Here is a 24,004-nt window from a genome sequence, read left to right as displayed (position 1 = left end):
CCGATCCAACCCAGCCCGAAAATAACTTATAAAATTCAACCCGATCCAACCCAACCCACCCAAAATTCGATATCAAAAACCCGACCCACCTCGAGGTGGGCTCGGTTGGGTTGGGTCAGGTCGGGTAAGCCCATCTGTAGCGGGTCCAAAACTCATCCCTAGAATCCAGTGTCACCATCGCGTGACGCTGACCCAAAAGCGACTTCTTATTTATCTCTCATATGGTTCACCACCATCTCCTCGATAACATTTTTCAAGACCCCTCGTACGAGGCCAGAGGGCTAGCATTTATACAATCCATGACGTCATCCGGCATCCACTTTCTAGCGCCCTCTTTACCCGGAAAAAAAAGAGGGAAAAAAGCTGAAGAGCTTAAGAGATTTTCTTCTGGTCGACAATGAAAGTTGAAGACGCATTATTCCAACTGAAAACGGCACCTTCCATTAACAGGGAGATGCGGGTCCTCCGCGCAGACTTATCCTGTTAAAACCGTCAGGGCTGGCGTCAGCGTTAACTCTTAACATCAACAAGAATGGGGGGACCGAGGCCTATTTAATAGACGCGATTACGGCGCAAGGGTTTCCATATCCAAACTGGCGCTAGTCGATTACAAAAGAGGGCAATCTTTCCCGAATGGGAGGCCCTCTCTTCTATTCTTTCATTTTTCGGAAACTCGCCTCGCTGACAGATGTTCCAAATTCTAGCAGCGAAAAGCGGTTACACGATGAAGGAGATATTGGCATAACCGTCATATTTTCTTTTTTAAACTTGTTTACCCCGAAGGTCTTTCGCGTTTTTCCCGCAGACTGCGGATTACATTAAAGACCGCTTCAGATATGCCTTCAATCATCTTCTACGCTTAATAACCGTATTTAAAAAAGAACTTAAATTTGAAGCTATTAAACGCTCTACATTTGTTAGGGTTGAAATACAAAACCATTTAAAGAATGGGGTAATAAACCGAGATTACACTAAAAGATGGATTTCTGACAATTTTCCCGGAATTTCATGCATTTAAATCAGTGTATTACCAGGGAGCTAACCTACGAAACATATGCTCAACCTTGGAAAGATATTATCTTGAGTAAAATACCATAAAAAAGTTTAGATTTTATTATGCCAAAATAATGCTGGGAACGGAACATGTTTAGAGTATAGTAAAGATATTACGAATAAAATAATGTTATGACCGCAATATTTAATTAAATTTAAAATATATTATTTTTTAGCTAAACGTGCTGGTTATAGGAAATAGCTACTTCGATACTGAACTGGAAAATTAATTTTTTTAATTAAACAAGAATGTAATCAGTGTGATGTAGAATATTTGGGCAGCACCGTGTTCGTCCGTTGATTCCCGGAAGAAAAAAACGCCCCTTTGCCTTTCATCGTGTAATCCAGAAGAAAGGGGGAAGACACTCCAGTACAATCTAAGGCTCTATCTCTCCGAGTAGGCGGAGACTAACTTCAGGGGATCATGAATAAAGTGGCCATACCTACAACTTAATGTTCTCTAATAAACCTGTACATATTCTTGATATAAAATAATTTGAAATAAGGGTTTAAAGTACTTTGAACATCAACCCCATACGATTACTAACATTTAACAATCACTAAGGCCCTAACATAACGTGAAATTAGATATTACATAGAATTCTCTACTCAAAATAGTAAAAGCACTTTAGTTACCCCACCGCAAAATAAAAATAACAGTTTCATGCACCGTTAACTCAATCGTTTTAATATATCATTACAACGTTTTATATCCTACCTCCTTCGCGTAGAATTTAGCCGTTATCGTCTCGCAAATATATTCTTAGAAATGCGTAATCGGAGACCGACGAAAACAACGAGTCCATTAGCCTCCCATTTATCTATAACTGAGCAGATTATACAAAAGAAAATGTATTCTCCCGGGAAAAGAACAAATGTTACTCTTAAGAAAATCCCGGAATACAAAACCAGGCATTAAAAATTGATCTTACAGTCAGTCAGTCGTTCAGACAAAAATAACAAGAGGGGGTCCCCCCGATTGCCTTTCTTATTGCGAGAGGAAGGAACGAAGACGAACCTAAATGGGACTACATTTTAGGAGGGGTACGTCTAAAAAAACGCCCTCTTTCGGGTTTCTTCCCTTCCTGTATATTGGGCCTGCCAGTAGGGCTTCCACGAACCCTGCTTGCAGTCTCTACACCCCCGAAATCTCAAACAAAAAAATCTCCAAGTCGATGGTATTATTGATTCTAAATTAGATGCACGTTTCAGACGCTTTCCAATCGAACGCGAGGAAGACTTTCGTCCAGAAATACACGGATAAAAAAATCTAAGGCGGGATAAAACAGTGTTGCCATTCACGATAAAAAACCGCGCCATTTATTGGGAAAATAGCCCAATGCTTTATTACATAGTTTGAGAAAAATAAATAAAATTGTGCAAAATTAACAAAAGAAAACTAATTTTTTTAGTTCTAAATTAAGCTCGCCAGTGTGCTATACGTGTCGAGTGCTTAGAACAAATTAAATTATTTATTTTTTTTGAAATTATATGACTTTCCCTAGTGTGGTATACCGATCGAGTGCTTAGAACAAATTAAATTATTTATTTTGTTGAAATTATATGACTTTCCCTAGTGTGGTATACGTGTCGAGGTCTTAGAACAAATTAAATAATTTATTTTGTTGAAATTATATGACTTTCCCTAGTGTGGTATACCGATCGAGTGCTTAGAACAAATTAAATTATTTATTTTTTTGAAATTATATGACTCTCCCTAGTGTGGTATACCGATCAAGTGCTTAGAACAAATTAAATTATTTTAAATTATGGAAATATTACGGCTTCAAATGATATTTAAAATTAACTATAACTAGAGCAAATATTATACTATTTTATATCATTTAAATTAGAAAGAAGTCGATTTTAAAACTTAATTTTAGCAGTCAACACTATAAAATATAATTCATAAATAACATACATAATCTAGAAGCTTTTACAATTTTCAATACTTTTAATATTTTGTTAAGTCACCATTACAAAAATTACCAAAATACAGACTAAAAGAGCATTTTTTCTATAGATAAATTAGACTAAAAGAGCATTTATTCCATAGATAAATTAGACTAAAAGAGCATTTATTCCATAGATAAATTAGACTAAAAGAGCATTTTTCTATAGATAAATTAGACAAAAAGAGCATTTTTATCTACAGTTAAATTCAGTTTCAATTGGGCACCAAACTATTCGAAAATACTTCGAAACGAAGCAAACAAAAATCAAGCACAAATTGCGTCAAAAACCGCACATTCGCGCGTTTTTCTCCGTATTCTGGCAGTTTTGAAGCGCGAGAACCTCAGACTGACTGCAATCGTTAGATTAAGCATATCTAAAGAGAGAGAGAAGCGACCCCGAAGGACGATAAAGGAAAAACACGACACAAAGAATATAACCTTTCCCGAAATTCTTATCAATAATCGCCTCCGCTCTCGGCAATCGAGGGTTGGGTCCGGGCAGAGGTGGTCCGGGTGGCTGCTGGGGCCACTTTTTATTATTCGCACCGCGGCGGTTTGCAATGGAAATAAAGGGTGGCTCATTTCGTAAAAGAGAAGAAAAAACGTCGATAGGGGCGCCGCCCTCGCGGAGGCCGAAAGAACCAACTCAAAACGATGATTCCGAAAAATTTCAAATGACTACGTTTATCAGAGGCCAGAGATTTTCTTATCCTTTTATATGAGCTCCCAATCAGTGTTTCGCTTCAAATTATTTAATACGACGGTTTCATTCTTTTTGGGCCCGTCAAAAATAAGAAGCGAAAGCGGGTGGAAAGACTGACTGACTGAAGGCCGAAAGATAACAAATGACTGGCTTCGTCTCAATGAAGAGAGAATGACGTTCCTAAACCCTGAAGAAGAAAAGATAACGCCAAACAGCGTTAAGTTTAAAGCTTCCTGGTTGCCGTCTTTAGGAGGGACTGTCAAGGAGTTGTTAAAGGTTTTTGAACTCTTCTGCTTTTTGTTTGACCAGTTATTTAATTATTTTATAATAATAATCAGCAAGGCTAATACCCTAAGCCCAAGTCATTTAGCGACTTATAATGCTATTAATTCAAGTGGATTGGGTAGATAATTTGCAAAATCAAAGCGGAAGGAGTAATTCTGAGTTATTAATAATCAGCTAGCTAGGCTAATACCCAAGGAACCACCTTAGTCCCAAGTCATCTAGTGACTTTTAATGTCTTACACAGGTGGCCGGGTAGTGAGGGTTGTGGCAAGTCCTTCATGCCAAGCGAGCCAACAGCGCCCTACACTAACACTACCCAGTCTGTGCCACAAGCCGGAATCGAAAACGGCTCCTCGTGCTGCGATGCGAAAGTACTAACCACTCCGCCACCCCACTTTACGCACTAATATTATATATTAATTATTATTTCAACCAGAATGAAGGTATTTAAGATAAATAGTGTTTGGTATCAGAATTTTCGACTTTTTAATCACAAAACCTAATCATAGATGACAATATTATGTTTAAATCAAAAAGCAGAAGAATTTTCATTACAGAGTATGAGTCTTCAAAATCTTCGCAGTCCAACGTTCTTTGGCACCTCAATTTATTATTTCTTAAATATTGAATATTAAGTTGTGATGGACTACCTAATTTAACATTAATTTCACCATGTTTAACATAAACTTAGGGTATCTCGTGTTAGATAAAAAAAATTGTAGCACGTGTTAGCAGAAGATTTAAAATATACGCACTTTTAGTTATTAAAATAGTTAGACGCGTAGGTCAACTATCCAACTTAATCAAAATTAAAAAAATAATTCGTGAATTTTTACGCTGTTTCTATTTATCTGCGCGAGCCATAAAAATTTATGATACCATCCTAAAAAAATCCTGTAGAAATTATTCGCACATATAAAATAACTGATTAAGAATCCTTTTGGCGTACTGTATGTGAAATGTGGAACGTTTTTACTCTCCTTCAATTTCCTCGAGGCCACGAAACATTTCTCAAAATAGAAAAAGTTCTCCTGGGTCGAGATTTCTACGGAATACCGCGATTGGAAGATGTTGGAGGAGAAAAAAAGTCTACCTTCTATCGAAATTCGATGAGGAAGATTGCGTGGATTGTATTTGCCTTCCTCCGTACGTATAAGGGCTCTGTAGGACCCACACGCGCAGTTTGAAGGAGGACGGAGGGAAGCTTGTCATTTGAGGACACACCGAGCGCCACTTTCCCACTCTTCTCCGCAATTTCGTCGATTTTATCGGTCTTTGGGTCTAGCTTTTTTTTCTTGGGATTGAAATCAAAATTTAAATCAGGTTTTTCCGCCCAAAATTTTCGGATGAGAATGGGTGGTATATGCTCCTCAGTTCTGGTATTTAAATTAGGGCTCGTTTGAAAGGGAAAAAAATGTTTTAAATTTAGTATAGCACACTTTTATCCGCTCCAATTTATCGACTTTTATTTACTTTTTATTAAATTTTCTAATTAAATATGTTATGTGTTGAATCACACGTGGTAGCTTGTTAATGTTAAACCCAGATTAAAAAATTGTTTGAATTAAATAAAGATTGATATTAAATTGTTGGAATGTTATAGGTTTGAGAGGTTGGTTAATTTCGATTACAATTCATGAACAATTATACAGAACACAAATTTGGAATGTAAATTAAAGCGATAATTAATTACGTTTCAATGGCCTCAATTATAATAATAATTTGCACTTCTAATGTAATTACCCTTTTTCAGTTTACATAGAGCAAAGATAATATAAACCTCATACCTAAATAACCGCCTCACGCGTGGCCGAGAGGGTTTACCAACTTCCTACCGGAAGCCCGAAAAATAACTTCCTAGTTACCATGGTAACCGATGGTGGCTGATTTTTCGGAGGTCACATGCCGGAAGTGGGTAAACGCTGTTACAAAACCGTCAATCAGAAAGCTTTCAGAAGTTCTATATTATCTTTGTAGGGAGCCACGTATATAAAGAAATTCATAAGTTGTTGCATTTTTGTCTGCTAAGCAGTCGATTCGCTATTTTAGCAGACGAAAATCGAGCTACTAAGTGAGCTAGTTGACCGCTAGGTGTCTCTACGTTAACATCTTAATTCGCTTAGTTACGATTTCAATCTGAATAATAGACGGCTATCAACCATTACATCTTCACACTAACAAAAAAAATAGAGTTGTAAGTGGAAAAATTACCGAGGCCTTTTTCCGAAAAAATTAGTTTTCATTCCATGATTAGCCTAATATTGTTCGCAATTTGATATTTCGTGGCATTTTTACCTCATTTTGTCGAATCCAAAAGTAAAACTAAACCTCTAGACTGGTATAGACTAACCACCCTTAAAAAGTAATATGTTTCAATTTTTGTTTTTCCGATTGCCAGAAATTTTTCCGCATTTAAATTTTCGACTCTAACAAAAATATTAAGAAGACAAATTTGAACACCAATAACTCACCTTCCATTTTGGGGTCCAACACTGGCTAAGTTGTACGAACTGCTAGCTGATATGGCTTCATCCGGTATATCGGATGACTGCATACCCAATGCTTTTCTGCATTCACCTATAATCACAAAAAAAATATCCTTTTCAGTAAAATTGGCTAAAACATTCCTCCCAATTTACTAAAAAAAATAAAAGAATACGTCCTATATTTTTATATTTATCCCAAACCGACACTTTTCTCGCATTTATTTCAGAAAAAATATCAAAAATCTCTCGGAATGTGTAAGGCGATAAATTTCAATTTTCCCTCGAGGGAAACCGAGAAGAATCCGTCCCATTTTTTACTCGGATACTTCTACAAGGCCGACCGTGGTAACTAACGGAGGATTTTCGGTCGTTCGTACGCCTTTTCGCGTTTCCCATCGGTACGGCCAAGAGTAAAATACGATATTGGGTTCGAGCCGAGGTCCACGCGAGTATTTCACCTGGCGCAGGCCGAACGTGGCCTAAAGCCGGCGGAATTTATACTCGCGTTTCGTGACATCCTAAGCGAACTGGGAAAGAATAGAAGCGTGCTTCGGGAAAGCTATAAAGATATCTCTTCTTTACTTAAGCAAATGGTTTTTTTGCTCCCACAATCTGCCCCTTTTTCAAGATGGTACGCCGTGCTAAAAGTCGGATTGTAGTTGGCGGGCGGGAACAAATTTGAATATTTTTCAAAGTGAATACGCTCTTTGACGGGAAACAGCGCTAAGTTCTTCTTGGAACGGTTCGGTGTCGTTGTCGAAGATGGTCCAACAAACTTTACGTTCTTCGTGTCTCAGGGTAAGCGGGGGTTGACGCGCCGGTTCAACCGCGGTGCTAAGCAGTCGAGAATGACTAGGGCTTAAAAACCAAACAAGGAGAATGTAAAACGCGAAAGTTCAGACGACTCCCGAAGGGGTCGTTGAGATCTCGGGCTCACTTCCTCCCACGCGGAGAGCCCGAAAGAACTTGCCGAGAATTCATCTCGCTAACGACAAGGACTCGTAAGGATAGAATTGAAGCGAGGCGCGGATGGGGAGTCCAGGTCCTTAAGGAGGTCTTCGCGCGGGAGGTCAGAGGTTGAGGGGCGTTGATGACATGTCGCGGTGACCCGGAACACATGGTAGCGGTCGTCTTTCCTATAGCTTAGCTCTACTCTCCCTTTTTTTTGTCAGAGAACACATTTTGCCAGAGAGGGAATTTCGCTACGTGTTCGCACTTAGGGAAATTGGAGGCATTAATGAAATGGATATTTTCTTACATTTACTTTTGTTCGTGGTTTTCGCTTGAAAGATTATTCGAGGAAAGGTGCGCGCGCGCGTGTTTTACTTTGCCTTGATAATTTTCATTTCATTTTGTAAAGATAGCGTTATTATAAAATTACTTTTTTACTTAAGCTCAGCTCCGAAAAACGATTGAAAAATAGTACCCACGAGAACAGATTAAAAAAATTTTCTCACAAAATATTTGCTTTCGAAAGTTTTAAATATTCTTAATTATAATAAGATTTTTGTATAAATGTAAACTTTACAACCTTTTTATGTACTTTCTTAAGCCCAGTTCACACTATACAATTAATTGGGTCACTTAATTGAAACCAACTAATTGTAAGCAAGAAAATTGAATAGTGTGAACAGAAAAATTGTAACCATCGTTCCAACTTTTTCTGTTCACACTGTACAATTTTCTTGCTTACAATTAGTTGGTTTCAATTAAGTGGCCCAATTAATTGTATAGTGTGAACTGGGCTTTAGATTGTACACCTCCATTTGAATATTTGTTTTATAGCTGTATTTTTTACGTGGAAGATTGAAAAATGTTATGTTTTTGTTTTTAAAAAGTAGACCCAAAATTACGACTAATTGTATATTTAAAAAACTATTTACACCTAAATAGAACTAACAATTGGTTTAAATTTAACTAAAATAAATAAAGAGGCTGTTTTAAAATCTGGTAATAGACGCAAAAAGGTAGAAAAACCGATATATATATCTTCGTTATAAATCAAATTTGACATAGTTATCATTTCGTGATGCTAAGGAACAGAGGCTACTTCGAAATGTCATACGTGCCCGTCAAGTATTTATTCAAAGTGAAGAAAGGTAGACTTATCCGGGAAGACGACACGATAGAAATCTACAAGAGCAAATATCGCATGGCCAAATATCATTTTCTGTTGGTACCAAAAGATCGTATTCGTAGTTTAACGAGTTTGAACAAAAGCCATCTAGAACTTATTGAACACATGACTGAAGAAGGTTTCAAAGTGATGACTCAACACGAAAACCACGATCGGGCTAACGTTCTGCTGGGCTTCCATTCCGTCGCTTCGGACTTGATCATGCACGCCATTAGCCTGGACATGGACTCCGATTACATGCGATCGACAAATTAACGCTGGAGCTCGAAAACCAAGGACACGTGAAGGTCATGAAGGAGGAAAAAGCCAGAGATTTTCTATTTCAACCAATGACTTGCCACATTTGTCGAGCCCGAACATTTACGGATGTGACTATTCTTAAAGAACACTTGAAGGAACATTTCCTGACAGAAGAAATCAATCAAGTAGAGACCATCAACGAAATTTGAAATGTTAATTAATTTTAAAAAAATTCCCCTAATAATAAAACAAAAGAGATCCCTAACGAAATTTAAAATGTAATTTAATTTTAACCGTATCTTATTATACACAAGAATGATGATAGTTTTAACAATTTTTTCCTTTTTTATACATTATGTAAAATTTGAAGCATTTTAATTGAGACTTTGTAAACCTCTATTTCAAAATAAATATTTTATTGCGTATTTCAAACTAAAACACTGAAGTCGTGGTTAAGCCTCTACTCACAACGGTCACCTTCCCTATCAGTACCTACACGTAAAGACATTTCACCCCTCTGAAGTTGAAGGTAGCTCTACAAGCCCGAGTTCTCCCCCATCAAGTCCAGCGAAACGCATTCGAGCATCGCGATTCCTACCACGTCTTGAACGCAGCTGGGCACGCCAACCGCTTCCGATCCACCCGACGAAGCGTACGCCTACGCCAGACGAATATAATTCTTAAAGAGTCGTAAGAAACTATCGCCACGAGACAAATAAATGTCCATCGACGCGCCCCTTGGTCAAGCGAAGCTTTGGTTCGTCGTTATTGGAGCGATTTTCGCGCCCCTGTAGCCATCCTTTGTCTTCTTCGGACTTTCTCCGATTTCCAGGGTGGCGTAATAGAGGCCTGGCACGATCTACCGTGATAGGCGGTGCAGTTTGCGTCCTCTGGGCGAGAGGACGTCGATTATCGAACTGTTTTCGGCGGCCCAAACTGCATTAAGATTGATAGTCCGTGAAGAAAATAACATTTCCGCAATTAAGAGCCGATACGACTTCGCGAGAAAGCGATATATCGAGCTTCCATTAAATGGTTTTAGCTTATAATTATTGTACGGTTACCGATATTATTGATTTATCAGTTTCTGTCAGCTGGTTTTATTGTTTCACGTTTAGCGCTTTTGTTGATAGATCTTAGAGACTAAAAAGGGGAACATAGGTTTGGAAAGACCGGGTTCAATGCGGGTTTTAATCATTGCGAAAACCGACTATTGTACTGTCCTTGGAACAAATTGGGACATCTTCGTAATAAATGTTTACCAATCATGCAAGCATTCCGTTTCTACAATTTATCTTTATCCGAGGTGAAGTAAAATATAACCGACGTCAATAATTTGTGGAGAACAGTGTTCAGTCAGCCAGAAGACTGCTTCTGAATTACGTCATTTTAGCTTTACTGTTCACGGAACTCTTTCAGATTACTTTGGTTATCCAATGGAACGCGAATCATCAGAACGAAAAAGGCAAACGGTATATGCACCGTAAAGATTTTTCAAGCCACGAACTAGATTAAGTTTAGTTTCAGTATTCTAGAAAAATAACCTAGCAAATCCAAGCAATATACCAGAAGTTTCCTTGTCGTGTACATGAGGTTTCAGTAAGCTAGCAAAATAACCTAGCAAATCCAAGCAATATACCAGAAGTTTCCGTGTCGTGTACATGAAGTTTGAGTTTACTAGCAAAATCAATAGACCACAGAGTTCCTCAACCTTTCAAACATAGATAACGTATATTTTAAAAACACGTCAAAATCTGTAAAATAAGGTATGCATTATGAAAGACTACACATTTAACGCGAGCCACAAATTCTTATTGGCCATCGAATCGAGTTTCAATATTTTTTACACGGCAACAAACGCTTCCACAAATCAAAACTCAGCCGGCAGAAAGGAAAGATAAAAATACATTTCATTTTCTGTCTGCGATAAATAATAATCTAACAACACTTAATGACGTCCTGGAGGTAGGGTTACCGAGCGACGGAAACAACAATGCCAGAAACACGGTAATATTTCGCCCCATAACCCTCCCCCCTCCACTGCCACGTCCAAACAAAAAATAAATAGCAGTATTGGCAAAAGGGAAGGTTTTGAGTTATTTTTTGACCGATCGGTTGTGTTGAGGGGAAAATCGAAAGTGTTTTGACAGTCCATGCTCATTCCTCCTTCCATAGATGGGCGGTTGCGAGGGAGAGGGAACCTTTGCCGTTAGAGGACGGCAGCGCGGCTATTGCTGCTACTAGTAGTAGTAGGACGGTAGCGCCGCTCTGGTGGCAGATCCACAAATCACACCCATTGGGAATCGCACCAGGTGCTCGCGGGAGCAACACGAATCTACTTCTTCGGGCTCTCCCTATTCAAAGTAGGGTGGTGTCCTTCTAAACGCGCAGAGCGCGGACGTAATAGAGAAGGGATCTCTTCGACGAGGATGCGTTCGCACCAAGGATTCGCGATAATTGATTTCAAGAGATAGTTCAATCAATGATTAACAAGTTAAACGAACAATACTGACTAAGATGACGAGCCTCTAAATATTAAATTCAGCCAGTTATTTCATTGTTTTCCTAAAACTGACGTCTTGCGACCCGATTGAAGCTCAACACTTGCCCCTTCTCGTGCTGGGTGTCCTCTCAACAAAGTCATTCTATCTAAGTATAAAAAATACATTTTCGGTTATAATATAAAGAAAACGTTTTTGATGAGTCATGAAAACTGGTTCAATGTGATTACGCAATTAACGTCATACCCAAAGAAAAAATATAAAACATTATTGATAAAAAGGGCAATTTCATCGTCAGAGTTACTACTAGCTGCGCATGCAATTTACCTAGAAGCAAATACAAAATACCTCCAACTCCTAAATTAGAAAAAACAAAGCGAAAAGAAATGACCTGCCCAATGTGAACGTACCTTCGTACGTAGCCAGAAAATTGAGCAGAGCTCACGTAGTAGAAATGGCCTCAGTGCGGGATTCAAGAAAAAGAAGGAAGAAGGTGGTTTGGAAGATGATTTTCCCGCTCTCACTCTCGCCATAGTTTTTGGGGGCGCGGGAGGGGAGAGCGGAGAAATGGGTCGCTATTACAAAACCCAGGGCCCCGCGTGTACACTGTACACAGCGCGCGCGCCGTAAGCCCGTCATAAATGCGCCTGGAAAAGCCCGCGTGGCCATTGCAATGGGAAAAGAAGTCCGGAAGACTGAGTAGGGAAAAAAAGACGGTACGCTGCTCCGTTCAGATATAGTCGAGAGAGAAGAAAGATTTATGAGAACGGGAGGATTATTCATAGCATCATCTCAGCAGGGCCTGCGAGCGCGTTTTATCACTATTTCATTTGGAGGGGAAAACTTTTAGATTACCCCGCGCTCACGGAGTCCCGCTCGTACCAGAACCAACCATCGCGACTATTGCCTGCCGCTCGAGAGATACAAAAGCAAAGCGTTCTGTCATACGCTAACTACACCATATTTCCCCTATTCGTTACGCTGGCGACTGACAAGTGAGTGTAACGTCCTCTATAGCGAAGCCACGAGGGAAAACTTTGCATTTTAATCCCTTAAGTTTAACCAATAGACAAACAATAAAGGAGTTTTTATCGGCTTCCAACTAGGATTAAAATTCCGCTCGCTAGCGTCACCCTGGTCGTATTTCACATTTCTGCCGTAGAGGTCTGATTTAGCGTATGTTCAACCGAGAGGTGTAACAATTCGGTGTTCCCATGTAACAGGTTCCCACGCAGTTTGTTTAATGAGAAGAATCGTATGCAGGATTGCAAGGTATAAGTATAGACCATTTTTATCTCAAAATGTGAACGCTGCCATTTGGTAACAAATTATGGCCAACAACATTGCTAAAAATGGTAGTATGTTTTCGTTGCATCTAGCTAGAGCAAGAAAAGAACCATTTAATTTGATATTTCCTATATGACCAGTCAGACTTTTTGGAAGAGCAAATTAATCTAAATAAAGCATAAATTAAAAAGTGACACTACATTGAGATATCCGTATTTTGCTGAACAAAATGGTTATTGTAACAATCTAACAGATAGTTGAGTTTCGTTCTCGTATTTACATATTTAAAATCTGTTGAAACCTTTGTCTTTTCATACTCAAAAGTGAGAAATTAAATCCAGCAGAATCCTAAGGGATAGTTTTAAGAACATGCTGGGAGAGTTTTTTAAAACCACCACTTACCGTCACTACTAGGTGAGGGATAATGACGGACATTCGGAGAGACTTTTCCAGCTTTTATTAGAAAACTGGAGGTTAGAGATAATCCAAGGCAAAACTTTAAAAACCGTAATTTAGCGAAAAAGTCTCATGTTTCGAAATGATTAAGGAAGGGTAAACGCCAAAAAACATCAGAACAGATTTTAAATGGAAGTAGCTGTAGCGTATCGCGAGGTGCATAAACTTCCGGCTAACGGAGCGCAATACCCGCGATGCGAATGAGCTGCGGCGTTAATTAACAGCGAAAGCTGCAAGGTGTGAAAAGGGGAAGCAGCTAAAATAATCTTTTTCGAAGGGAGGAATGAGGAACTGGTCCTATACGTGGTGCTTTGGGAAAACATGCGCTGATAAAAGTATTTTTTTCGCACCCTCCTCACCCTGACAAGTTATAAAAAACGCGTCCACCCCTAAGAGTCGATTTTTCTGCCCGACACCTTCAGGCTCTCGGGGCCTGAAAACTTTCAACTTTAATGTCCTCGACGATTAGCGAATACCTTATTCAAAAAGAACGTCCATGAAATGCCTTGTCCGCCTTTGCCGTTGACGGGAAAAGAAGTTCAGACCATTGATAGAAGAAATTCACTTTTTAGCGCGTGAGGTGGAACCAAAGACCACGGACAAAGTTCAAAAGATTTTTTTTAATTTAAAGAGTAGATCAGTTTTAAAACCATTAGCGAATTAGCAATTTGCAACTTTTGGACACGGATGAAGAATTGACCTTAAATGGTTGTCGGTACGAAAGCGATTTACTAATTTTCACGAATTAAGTAAATGCCAAAAACGTTTAGTGCTTAACACCAGACTTTAAAAGCCAGTTTAAGTCAGTGTGATTGCCAGTTTTGGCCACTGCAGCTATAGCAACTCACAATTAACTCTGGTTTGATGCGATAGTGTGACCGTTGCTTTTGAGAAACTCAACATGAACCCTTTTATTTTTAACATTCAAGAAATAGTGTGACAGTAGCTTTTGAGAAACTCGCCATGAACCCTTTTATTTTTAACATTCAAGGAATAGTGTGACAGTAGCTTTTGAGAAACTCGCCATGAACACTTTTTTTTAACTTTCAATCGATAGTGTGACAGTAGCTTTTGAGAAACTCGCCATGAACACTTTTATTTTTAACATTCAAGGAATAGTGTGACAGTAGCTTTTGAGAAACTCGCCATGAACAATTTTTTTTAACTTTCAAGCGATAGTGTGACAGTAGCTTTTGATAAACTCGCCATGAATACCTTTATTTTTAACATTCAAGGAATAGTGTGACAGTAGCTTTTGAGAAACTCGCAATGAACACTTTTTTAACTTTCAAGCGATAGTGTAACAGTAGCTTTTGAGAAACTCGCCGCGAACCCTTTTTTAACTTTCAAGCGATAGTGTGACAGTAGCTTTCGAGAAACTGCTTTCGAGTGACCGTGGCTATTGAGAGAAATATTTAGTCTATCCGCATTGGCTTGGTTTTTCTTAACTTATTCGCGTTGTTTAATGTTTCCTTATTGATAGAACGCATATATCATCCAACAATGGTACGGAAATATTGAAGTCTAAGAAATTGCCAGTTGATTTTTTGATACGGAGAAAATATAATTTGAGTGGTAACCAGTGGAGCAAAATGATACTATAAATTACCAGAGATTCCATAAATAAACTAAGTCAGATCCAGCTTAGCCGACCCAATCAATATAATTTACTATTTACTCGTCGTTGAAATATTTTTTCCATTAAAATCCAGCGGCGGGTAGTTCGGTTGGCTTTGCCTGCAGGATCTGACTATGAAGTACCCTCAATCGTAGTAGAAGCATTAAGGACGAGAGAAAACGCACTCCCGGGAAGCCAGCTATAAGGCTCCTTTTCCCCCATCAGCAATTTATTTAGAACATAAAGAAGATGGAATAGCGGGGGAGAAGGATGACGTAGTTATCAAAAACCCCACCCCTTTCATTTTCCAGCACGAAGAGACGCCTAAGGAAAAATTCCAGCCTACTACGTATGATTGAGTGAAATAAAATGATTCTTTTGGCCAACGTTCTAACGAATAATTCCTTATCTGGAACGATTCTGGAATTGGAGATTTCTCCTATTTTTTATTTCGAGAGAAAAATGAGCCGCTCTAATAGAAATTTCTTTGAATTCGTTTTTGGGCCTTGGCCTTAACAAAAGTATCGTTTTTTTAAGTATAAAGGGGGTAAAATTTCTAAATTGGCACTTTGGAAACATTAGGAGGGTGGCACAGAGGCCCTAATAAACGAAGGAAATCCCCGCTTAGAGCACGCGAGCAAGGCCTAAAGATCGTTTCGTTTCAGGGAAAAAGGAAGGGGTTTAATGTTAATCGTAAGGGTTTAATGGTAATCTTTAACCTTAATAGGAAAGATTTAACAGTTTACGTCGAGCTATAGGAAGGCGGAAGCAGTTAAAAGGGTAGTTATTTGGCAACTCGCGAAGATCCGTCTAAATATGATAGTGTTATCGTGATATGTACTCATTTGGAAGGAGCTGATTATGAAGAGAATAACTCGCGACAATGGATAATGAATTTTCACGCTTTTACATTATAATGGATGAGTTTTTTATGAAAATGTCGGTACCATTTTACCTAGGAGCAACAAACACAACACCCCACACAAAGAGAACGCAACCCGTCAAAAGTCGTGGATTTTCTTGTGTACATTTTTCATGGCTAGACGCTTTAGCGCTTGCTACCGTCGGACGGGGAAATTCGGAAATTGTTTTCCCCACCGCCCGTAAAACGTTCAGCGTAAAGGCTCGTGACGCTCGTCCAATGAAATTCGTACACAACCCTTCGTTAGCGTGTTTAAAGGCTAGCTGCATTCTCCTTGTGTTTGTTGCTCCTAGATTTTACGTCGAACACAAGGGGAAAATGTTAAGTCTGGGCTTCCGGGATGTTTTAAAGGAGGCTTAAAAGTTATTTGGGTTAATGACTGTATCTTTCTATGTCTAAAATTATTTCAAGGTGGAATATGTCATTTTATTTATGTACAATTCGATTTCAATTTTGTACTATTTCGATAAATTTTAGATACTCAGTCTAAATAGTACTTCAAACTGCTAGTAGGCGAAAACTATTCGCTAGTTTTGGGGTAATTTTTATGAAATAGCGAGCAACTTCAAAATACAGTTTGGTTGTTATTGTATGGAAGAAGTTGGTAGTTTGGGGTAAAAGGTGTACTCTTTTCGTCCCAAAGCGAGCGAATAGTTTTGGCCTATTGTGTCTGATAACGCCGAGATCAGGGTTGGCCCGCCGTGCTTTAAATGTAATCGTTAATTTATTGTATTGCGGCCCACGTTTAACTTTTAGACATTTTGAATTCTTATTTTCAAATCTAGCACGCATTTTGCAATGGTCTCATTCCCTTTGGGAAAACAGCCGCATCGTAGCCTTGAATTTTCCCTATTGATAGTTAAAAAAAATCCTTATTTCTCAACCGGTTTGGGAAACATTTTTCTTGCGTCGTCTGCTTCTCTGTATGCAACAATGTGACCTTCGCGTGTAGAACCGTACGCCAAAAGATTATTATTCGTTGAAGGAACGTGGGATTTTCAGAAAAAGGAAGATTATTATGAAATTCGTACATTTCATGAAAAATGGACTGAACGGTTTTATTTTGTTTTGGTAAGAGTCAAATTTAAATTTTAAACTTGAAATTTTAGAATTTGGTCATTGGGCTGAAAAGATTTTCCACCCCTGGCCTAGATGGTTTCTGTATTAACTTAAAATTAACCCTATTTTTACTCATCTGCACATAACAGTTAGCTGGTTCACAGTAATCTGAATAAAATCTAAAAATTATAGGTTTTGTTTAACCGAATTTATCGGATCAGAAAGTAATCATTTAAAATTTAAAAACCTTGCTTTAGCCTAAAATAGAAAAACGTTATTAAATAATTTAATTATTTATTAATAATATTTTAAAATATGTATCAAATAGCTGTTTGATTAAGGGATTTTAAATTAAAAATCGTATCAGTTAACCTTAAGAATTTTTATCTGATCAGGTAAAGGGGGTAAACGTCTATTCCATGTTATCTGCAGAAAACAAGAGTACGTGAAGAAGATGCTAGATATTCCTTAGAAATTAATCATTTAGTTTTTAACAAAAGCCCTAAACAGTTGACGATCTAAACAAGGAACTCTAGTCACGAAATTGGAATATGGTTCCAAGAGCTATTTCTCAAATAACTGACAACACAAACTTATAATAAGCGAAGAACTTTCGAAGAATGAGTTCTCTCGAAAGACCTAAGGCAAAAATAGCGTACTACATGTATAGCCAGCGCCGCAAAACAGAAGGCAAACCCATTACGTTTCGATGTCTTCCTACATTTATGGAGAATGGGGTAGCGTGAAGAACGCTATTTTGGTGTAGAAATGCCACCCGCAAGAAAACTATCCCATCCGAAAACTTATCGCAACGTTAACACCGCCGGGCCGAGAAAGTCGAACCCATTTCGAAAAATGTTCTCAATTCGGATCGTTGCGAAGCGAAGGGGTCAAAGTGGAACGTGCCTGAGACCCGAGTCTCGCGGGCTTCGGTCCGGAACGAAGTCCTCGAAATGCTACGATGACCCCAAACGAACCATCACAGCCCGAGACATACGTAAAAACGTCCTTTTTTACTATGGAAAAAACCCGCGATTGCAACTCCAATACCGACTTCGAACTAAAACTTTCAATGAAGGAAAAAAAAACCTTTAAATCAATAGTATAGTCGCGGTGGTCTCGGCTTCACTAGGGTGGAAAACGCGGGATAGTTTTGGCCGAATTCTCGAGTTACAAAGAGCACGAGTATAGGTTACAATCGAGGGCTTCCCATACAGGAATCGAGGTTCACTAGAGTTTGTTTTTGCAAATTTTTACGATTTGGTTCCGGGCAATCGCGAAACCAAACGAACCTTAATTCTAAAGTTAAGACCGTAGTAAGGGCGGCAGTTGCGCGGATTTTACCCGTTCCGTATGTCTCTACTTAACTGACTACTAAGCTTTAACCAAAGGTTTAATTTTTTTAAGTTCAGGGAAATACGATGATTTTAGCGCAGCTGTTGAAATATATACTGTCAGATGAAAACTATTCCCATAACTACCAAATGCTTATGTTCAGTAAAAGTGTAGCTTTAAATTAGCTGTAAACCGCTTGGTGGTAATGCACGATTATTCGCCTTACATAGCGAGGCCAACCCTGTTTGCTCCGTGATTTCCCAAAGAAAAACCACGCCCATCCGTACTCTTTCCTGGTTGCTTACACTTTTACAATCCTAATTTTTCTTTACTTTAACAGGGTTCGTACAGAACCTGGATATCCTGGAAAACCTGGATAAGTCAGGGATCTGTAAAATGGAGTAGATAAGTCTGGGATCTGTAAAATGGAGGAGATAAGACAGGGATTTAAATAATTTCGTAGAAGGTCAGGGATAGTCAACCAAACCACACATGAACAAAAAAAATTGACCTAAAATAATAAAAAAATATTCAAAAATATAACAAAAAAGGTCAGGAATATTGGCCAAAATTGGTCAGGGATAACCTGGATACTCAGGGATTTTAGATCAGAAATATTCGTACGAACCCTGTTTAAGGTACAAACCCCACCTAAATTAAATGACTTAGTTGGTACTAGTTAAACAGGAGCACAAAAGAAAGGAAGCTAGATTGATTAAAGTATACCCCATTTTACATCCTCAACTACATAAAAGAAATCAAAAGCGTTTACTGGAGGTGAAAAGATTTTGATTAGATCTGTAGGAGCGTAGGCGGCTGCGAGTGGGTAGTTAGGCGGTGAACCCTTAACGGCTGGATGCGTTTATTAGCCATACCATTATTCGTTCCAATTGTCCAATTAAGGTCGAGCGAACGCGTCGCCAGAGCTTTCTACAGCGATCAATGGGCTGCTAAGTTATTCCCCAACATCACCACGAACATCAGCCGCGGGGGGTGTCGCGCCCTTTTCGATAATAGGCTTTTATTTGACCACTTTAAATTTGAAATGGAACGACGATATTCCGAGCCCAATTTGAACCCGTTAAGTGTCTCTGAATAAATATTAAAATTTGACCGTCGATTTTAATCAGGGCAAACAAGGCGAACGGGCGCGCCTACACTAAGGGAAACAGATGCTTCGGATTCCGGAAACTTAATAAACGCTGGCCTCGGTGTTTTTGGAATAACGCGGGTATACTGACATTATACGTATGTATGTATGTGGGAAATTTGGAGCGAGGCTTATCGTTAAGCCTCGGCTTCCGTACAAATAGGAAAATGGCCGTCCACGTCACTCTAAACTTAAAACCCTGTTAAATTACAACGTAGCGGGTCGCGCTGAGGCAAGCGCCCGAAATTGATTAAAATTGCGGAAAGCTTAACAGGTAAAATCCCTCATTTCTACGTTCGACGGAAGGTGGACTCGTCAGACAATGATTCAGAGATAGATTAAGTTCCGCGAGCAAATCGCGTCCCGGACTGAGTTTTCGATGAAAGAGCCGAATACCCCGGCACCGTTCGCTTTTCCCACGGGCCACCCTCCAAAACGACCGTAAGCCGACCAGCGGCGGATCAACCAGACAGTTTAAACTTTGACAGACTTCACCCCGTCGATATCTTCGAACCAATCTACCGGGTGAGTCTAGTCTCCGATTCTAACGGTAGTCCGCCAGAGAAAGTGAGGCCCTCGACTCAGGTGGTCGGGGCTTCGTTGGCCATCCATCACCTTGATAAAGGTCACCTTCGAAGACGCTTCTCTTCAGCCACTACCCGGAGCTCATTGGCGGGAGCCCACCGACCCCTGAACCCCCACGAGGGACGAAAACTCTCCAATAAAAGCGCGGGACCCCCAAATCCGAGATGTAAGAAGAGTAACAAGGGTAGGACCGGGAGAAGAAAAAAGGGCGCGTAGCTCCACCTGGGGGAATAAACAGACTGAGACTTAAGGAAAAATACTCGCGAGAATTCGTCCTAATCAATTTCGAGAGAGGAAGAGTGCGGCCGCAACATAGGTTGCGGGGACTCCGAGATAGGAATAAGTGTCTGGGGAAAATAAGAGTCCTTCATTCGTAGGTATTAACGAGAGAAAACATTTTTTGCCAGGGACCCTCATTCCTATTTCTCGCAGAAATCTGGAGCAACATTAACTTCGCTAACGTGTTTTTCGATCAGTGTATAAAATCTCATTGGTAGAGAGATAAGCGGGCTTTTCGCGGAGAGTCGGAATGCGTTGGCGAATGGCCAAAATTTTGGGCGATTTCATCTCGACCGAATCTGGGTTCACGCGAAACAATAAAATCGGTAACAGCTGCGCCATTCTTAAAAATTCCCATCTACAAAATGAGAATTTCATAATGTTTGTTATGGAGAGGAATCCGAAAACCATATTGCGGTTACACCTAATGTAGCCCAAAGATAGACGATGTGTTATGTCTTGTTTTTGATTCCGAGTCCTCTTTTTCTGGATTTCGAGGCTAGTCCGAGTCCCAAAAAATTGGACAATTTTCAATCGAGTCCAGAGACTCCAGAATGAGTCCGGGAAATTTTCCGAGTTCAATTCGAGTTCTAACTCTTGAAATAGAAAAAATATATAACGCTTTCATTATTTGCACGAGTAAAGTTTAATTAAAATGTATTTAAGAGGATTTCGCGTATACAATACGACGTCAATTCAAACAGTTACCCTTGAGAATGGAACGATGGTCGTTCCGAAACTATAGTTGGGTTTTTTAACGTTGTATTGTATAAGCGAAATCCTTTTAAATAAATTAAAATTAAACTTTACTCATGCAAATAATGAAAGTGTTATATATTTTTTCTATTACCATAAGCATGAAGCTCCACGCAATCAAAGTGATATAGTTCTAACTCTTGTATTCTCTCCACTTCAACAGGACTGAAAGTAAAAGTAAAACCAAAGCTAAAACCGGCTCAAACGAGCCATGTGAGTCACGCGACCTTTGACTAACGAATAGAGAATCAGCGTAAACACCACCGCAGCGCCAATACGGGACTTTTAATTAAAAAAATAATGAAGTCGGCGGACTCGTTGGAAAATAACGGATTCGTCTAATTTTTAGGCCTTGGTGAAGGCCTTGCAAGTCCATAACAATATTCGAGTCCGAACACGAGTAATCGACTAGCCCTGGTGTTATGTTCAGTTGATCACAACATCATTGTTTATATTCGTACAGTGTTATAAATTACTATCCAATTTTACCTTGGATAAATAAGCTACTGGACTGGACACGTAACTAGAAAGAGTAGCGACGCTTGTAGCGCCGCAGTGTCAGTTTTATAATATAATGGAATTAAGTTAAACCTAAAATATTTAGCTCGTTGTGTGATATTTTAACGCTCAAAGTTTGTATTTGGGTGGAACTTTTTAGCGTTTATCTCGATAGGAACGCTGTCGGTCGGTTTAATTAGAAGAATTGGGTTTTAGATTTTGATTCGGGTCCAGTAATTTATTCGTCAATGATTTCCCTAACATAAGAGTGATGCTTCGAGACTATGCAGTCAAACAAAAGTTTAGTAAGGAAAAATGATTTGTAATAGGTCTATAACTAGGGCTTTTCCGCACTTAACTAAAGCTTGTTTCCTGCGCGTGTGAAATCGCCTATTACCGACAATAACACCTCCTGGTTTCCTTTCAATTATCCTCGTACCGTAATTTAAAAGCTTAGAAAGCGAATTAAGGCTTAGCACGATGTTGGTCCCTAACTAAAAACCCTTTCGGAAATCTCTCCTCCGGAACAAGGAGCCGTATTAAAAAACAAATTACAAGACGATTATTAAAATTTTCAACTCATTGAAGAGTAATTTTCTGGAGCCTAGGCCTTTTCCGTTGCTCAGTTTGTCCCTTCGCGTTCGGGTGGCGTCGAGCGGGGAAGCTGATCCCTTTAAAAGGACAGACGTGAATAAATTAAAAACGGGGGGCGCTGGTGTCGGAACGTACATATACGGGAGAAATAATAGTCGAAGGAGAAGGCTCCCCCTGGTGGGGTCCGGTGGTGGAGGTGCTCGCGAAGCCTGCCAGAGGGATAATGGCGAAGCCTCCCACTAGCTCGGTTATTAAAATCTAATTGCGATAGCGTTTCCATGCCACGACCCACCTTCGCAATAGGCCTACCTAAAAAAATAGATACGCTAGAAGACGAAAGCTTAGCCAGGAAAGGTCGTCGTGAGATGAGACAGCGGCGCTCTAGACCTTAAGGAACATGATTGAGATCCAACAGGGAACGTCTACAGAATTTCCCTTCAAAATCAATAAATGCTTTGAGAATTCTATTAAGTATAATAACGGGGAATTTTTTTAAATAAGATCGAGGATGTTCTATTGCAATAAGAAATTACAAAAATGTTGAAATTAAAGTTTTAGCACTTGTTTTTTTCTATTTAGAGATTTCTTAGACAAAAATACTAAAATAATGTATTTAGGGAGGATTCTACGGTATCATGATATAAGAATATATTTAGAGAGGATTCTAGGGTATCATGATATAAGAATATATTTAGAGAGGATTCTAGGGTATCATGATATAAGAATATATTTAGAGAGGATTCTAGGGTATCATGATATAAGAATATATTTAGAGAGGATTCTAGGGTATCATGATATAAGAATATATTTAGAGAGGATTCTAGGGTATCATGATATAAGAATATATTTAGAGATGATTCTAGGGTATCATGATATAAGAATGTATTTAGAGATAATTACTATTTTGGGAGGATTCTACGATATCATGATTTAAGAATGTATTTAGAGATAATTACTATTTTGGGAGGAGTCTAGGGTATCATGATATAATTTTGGCCCCACCACAAAAGGGCAACAAGTAAAAATGTCACACGTGTGTGTTTTAATCGCGTCGAAAGTCGTAAGTTCTAGGGAAGCAATGAACTACCAGGACACTTTTTGATAACGCATATTCATTATCTCTAAGTAAAATTAAATACATTATTGTTAAAGATATTTTTCGGCGACGATAACAAGTAACGCAATGGTATCGTCAATTCCTTGGTGTCGTGATCCACGACGAATACAACTTTCCAATTAATCACTGTAAAGACGGTGAGAAGTAAAAAACGAGGGGAAAAGAACAGAAATTGATCGTGGAAAAGCTTCCCTCGCTTCTCAACAAAAAATAAAAGTCCCTTCAGACCCGGCTTGACAAAAGTTCACCTGTGCACTGCCGATGCACTAGCTCGTGTCTCTGGCTCTTTTTTATGAATAGCGAAGGAGTAGGTAGACCTAGACGCGTCGAGAAGCGCTGGCAAACAGTCTCTGTTGCGCGGTGTCGAAATCGTTAGTCGAGGCTCTTATCCGCTCTCAGCCTTACTTGTTGTGTTTTTAGCTAATGACTATTTTATACGCCAAGGTATGTCGCGCCCCCTGGAAACGTGTCAACGAGAGATAAATAGAAAAAGTCGCCTCACTCATTACTCAAAAGTACATTAGGCTTAATGTCAAAATACTCTCACTTCGCAGAAAGAGAAAACCCGCGGGGAGACGCGTCTAAGGCCGAAAAAGGAAAAATGGCCCTGAGTCTACTAAAAATAAATCTGCGGGAATGCCGCCTGCCCCGACCAAATAATAAATAGAAAACGAAATTATTTATTTCATCTTCTTCCGCGTGTCACCGCCGACCAAGTCCATTTTACAATTATTTCCGCGTGCTTGCAATTCGATAGCGCTCTTAAATTATATCACAAATATATAATAATATTAATAAGCTAGGCCAATTATTGAGGCGGACGGGTTACAAAGCGTAGGAGGGTGGTGGCAAACCCTTCGTGCCACGCGAGCCAACAGCTCCCTACACTAACTATTACCGTTAACCGCTATAAGTTTTTATGGAAGGGGAAAACGAAGAGTTCCCCTTAACCTATAAAGATTGATTAACAAATTGCGTACATGGAAAT

General features: G+C 39.2%; 1 protein-coding gene across 8 annotated transcripts in view; it reads right to left on the bottom strand.

The window, feature by feature from the left end:
* Positions 1-24,004, bottom strand: part of Ddr (discoidin domain-containing receptor 2) — a 221,474-nt gene that overhangs the window by 49,325 nt on the left and 148,145 nt on the right. For 5 of the 8 annotated variants that reach the window (XM_090174440.1, XM_090174441.1, XM_090174439.1 and 2 more), the window contains one exon: positions 6,468-6,573. In XM_090174440.1, the coding sequence (XP_090030566.1) occupies positions 6,468-6,573 (106 nt within the window). Of the gene's footprint in view, positions 1-6,467; positions 6,574-7,064; positions 7,655-7,740; positions 7,828-24,004 lie in introns of those variants that run through there. The other 3 variants (XM_090174443.1, XM_090174445.1, XM_090174446.1) reach the window with 3 other exon arrangements.

The sequence above is a fragment of the Leiobunum rupestre genome, chromosome 5 (assembly GCF_980474605.1).
Source record: "Leiobunum rupestre chromosome 5, qqLeiRupe1.1.hap1, whole genome shotgun sequence".
In the NCBI taxonomy this organism is placed as follows: Eukaryota; Metazoa; Arthropoda; class Arachnida; order Opiliones; family Sclerosomatidae; genus Leiobunum; species Leiobunum rupestre.
This window is presented reverse-complemented; position numbering and strand designations above follow the sequence as displayed.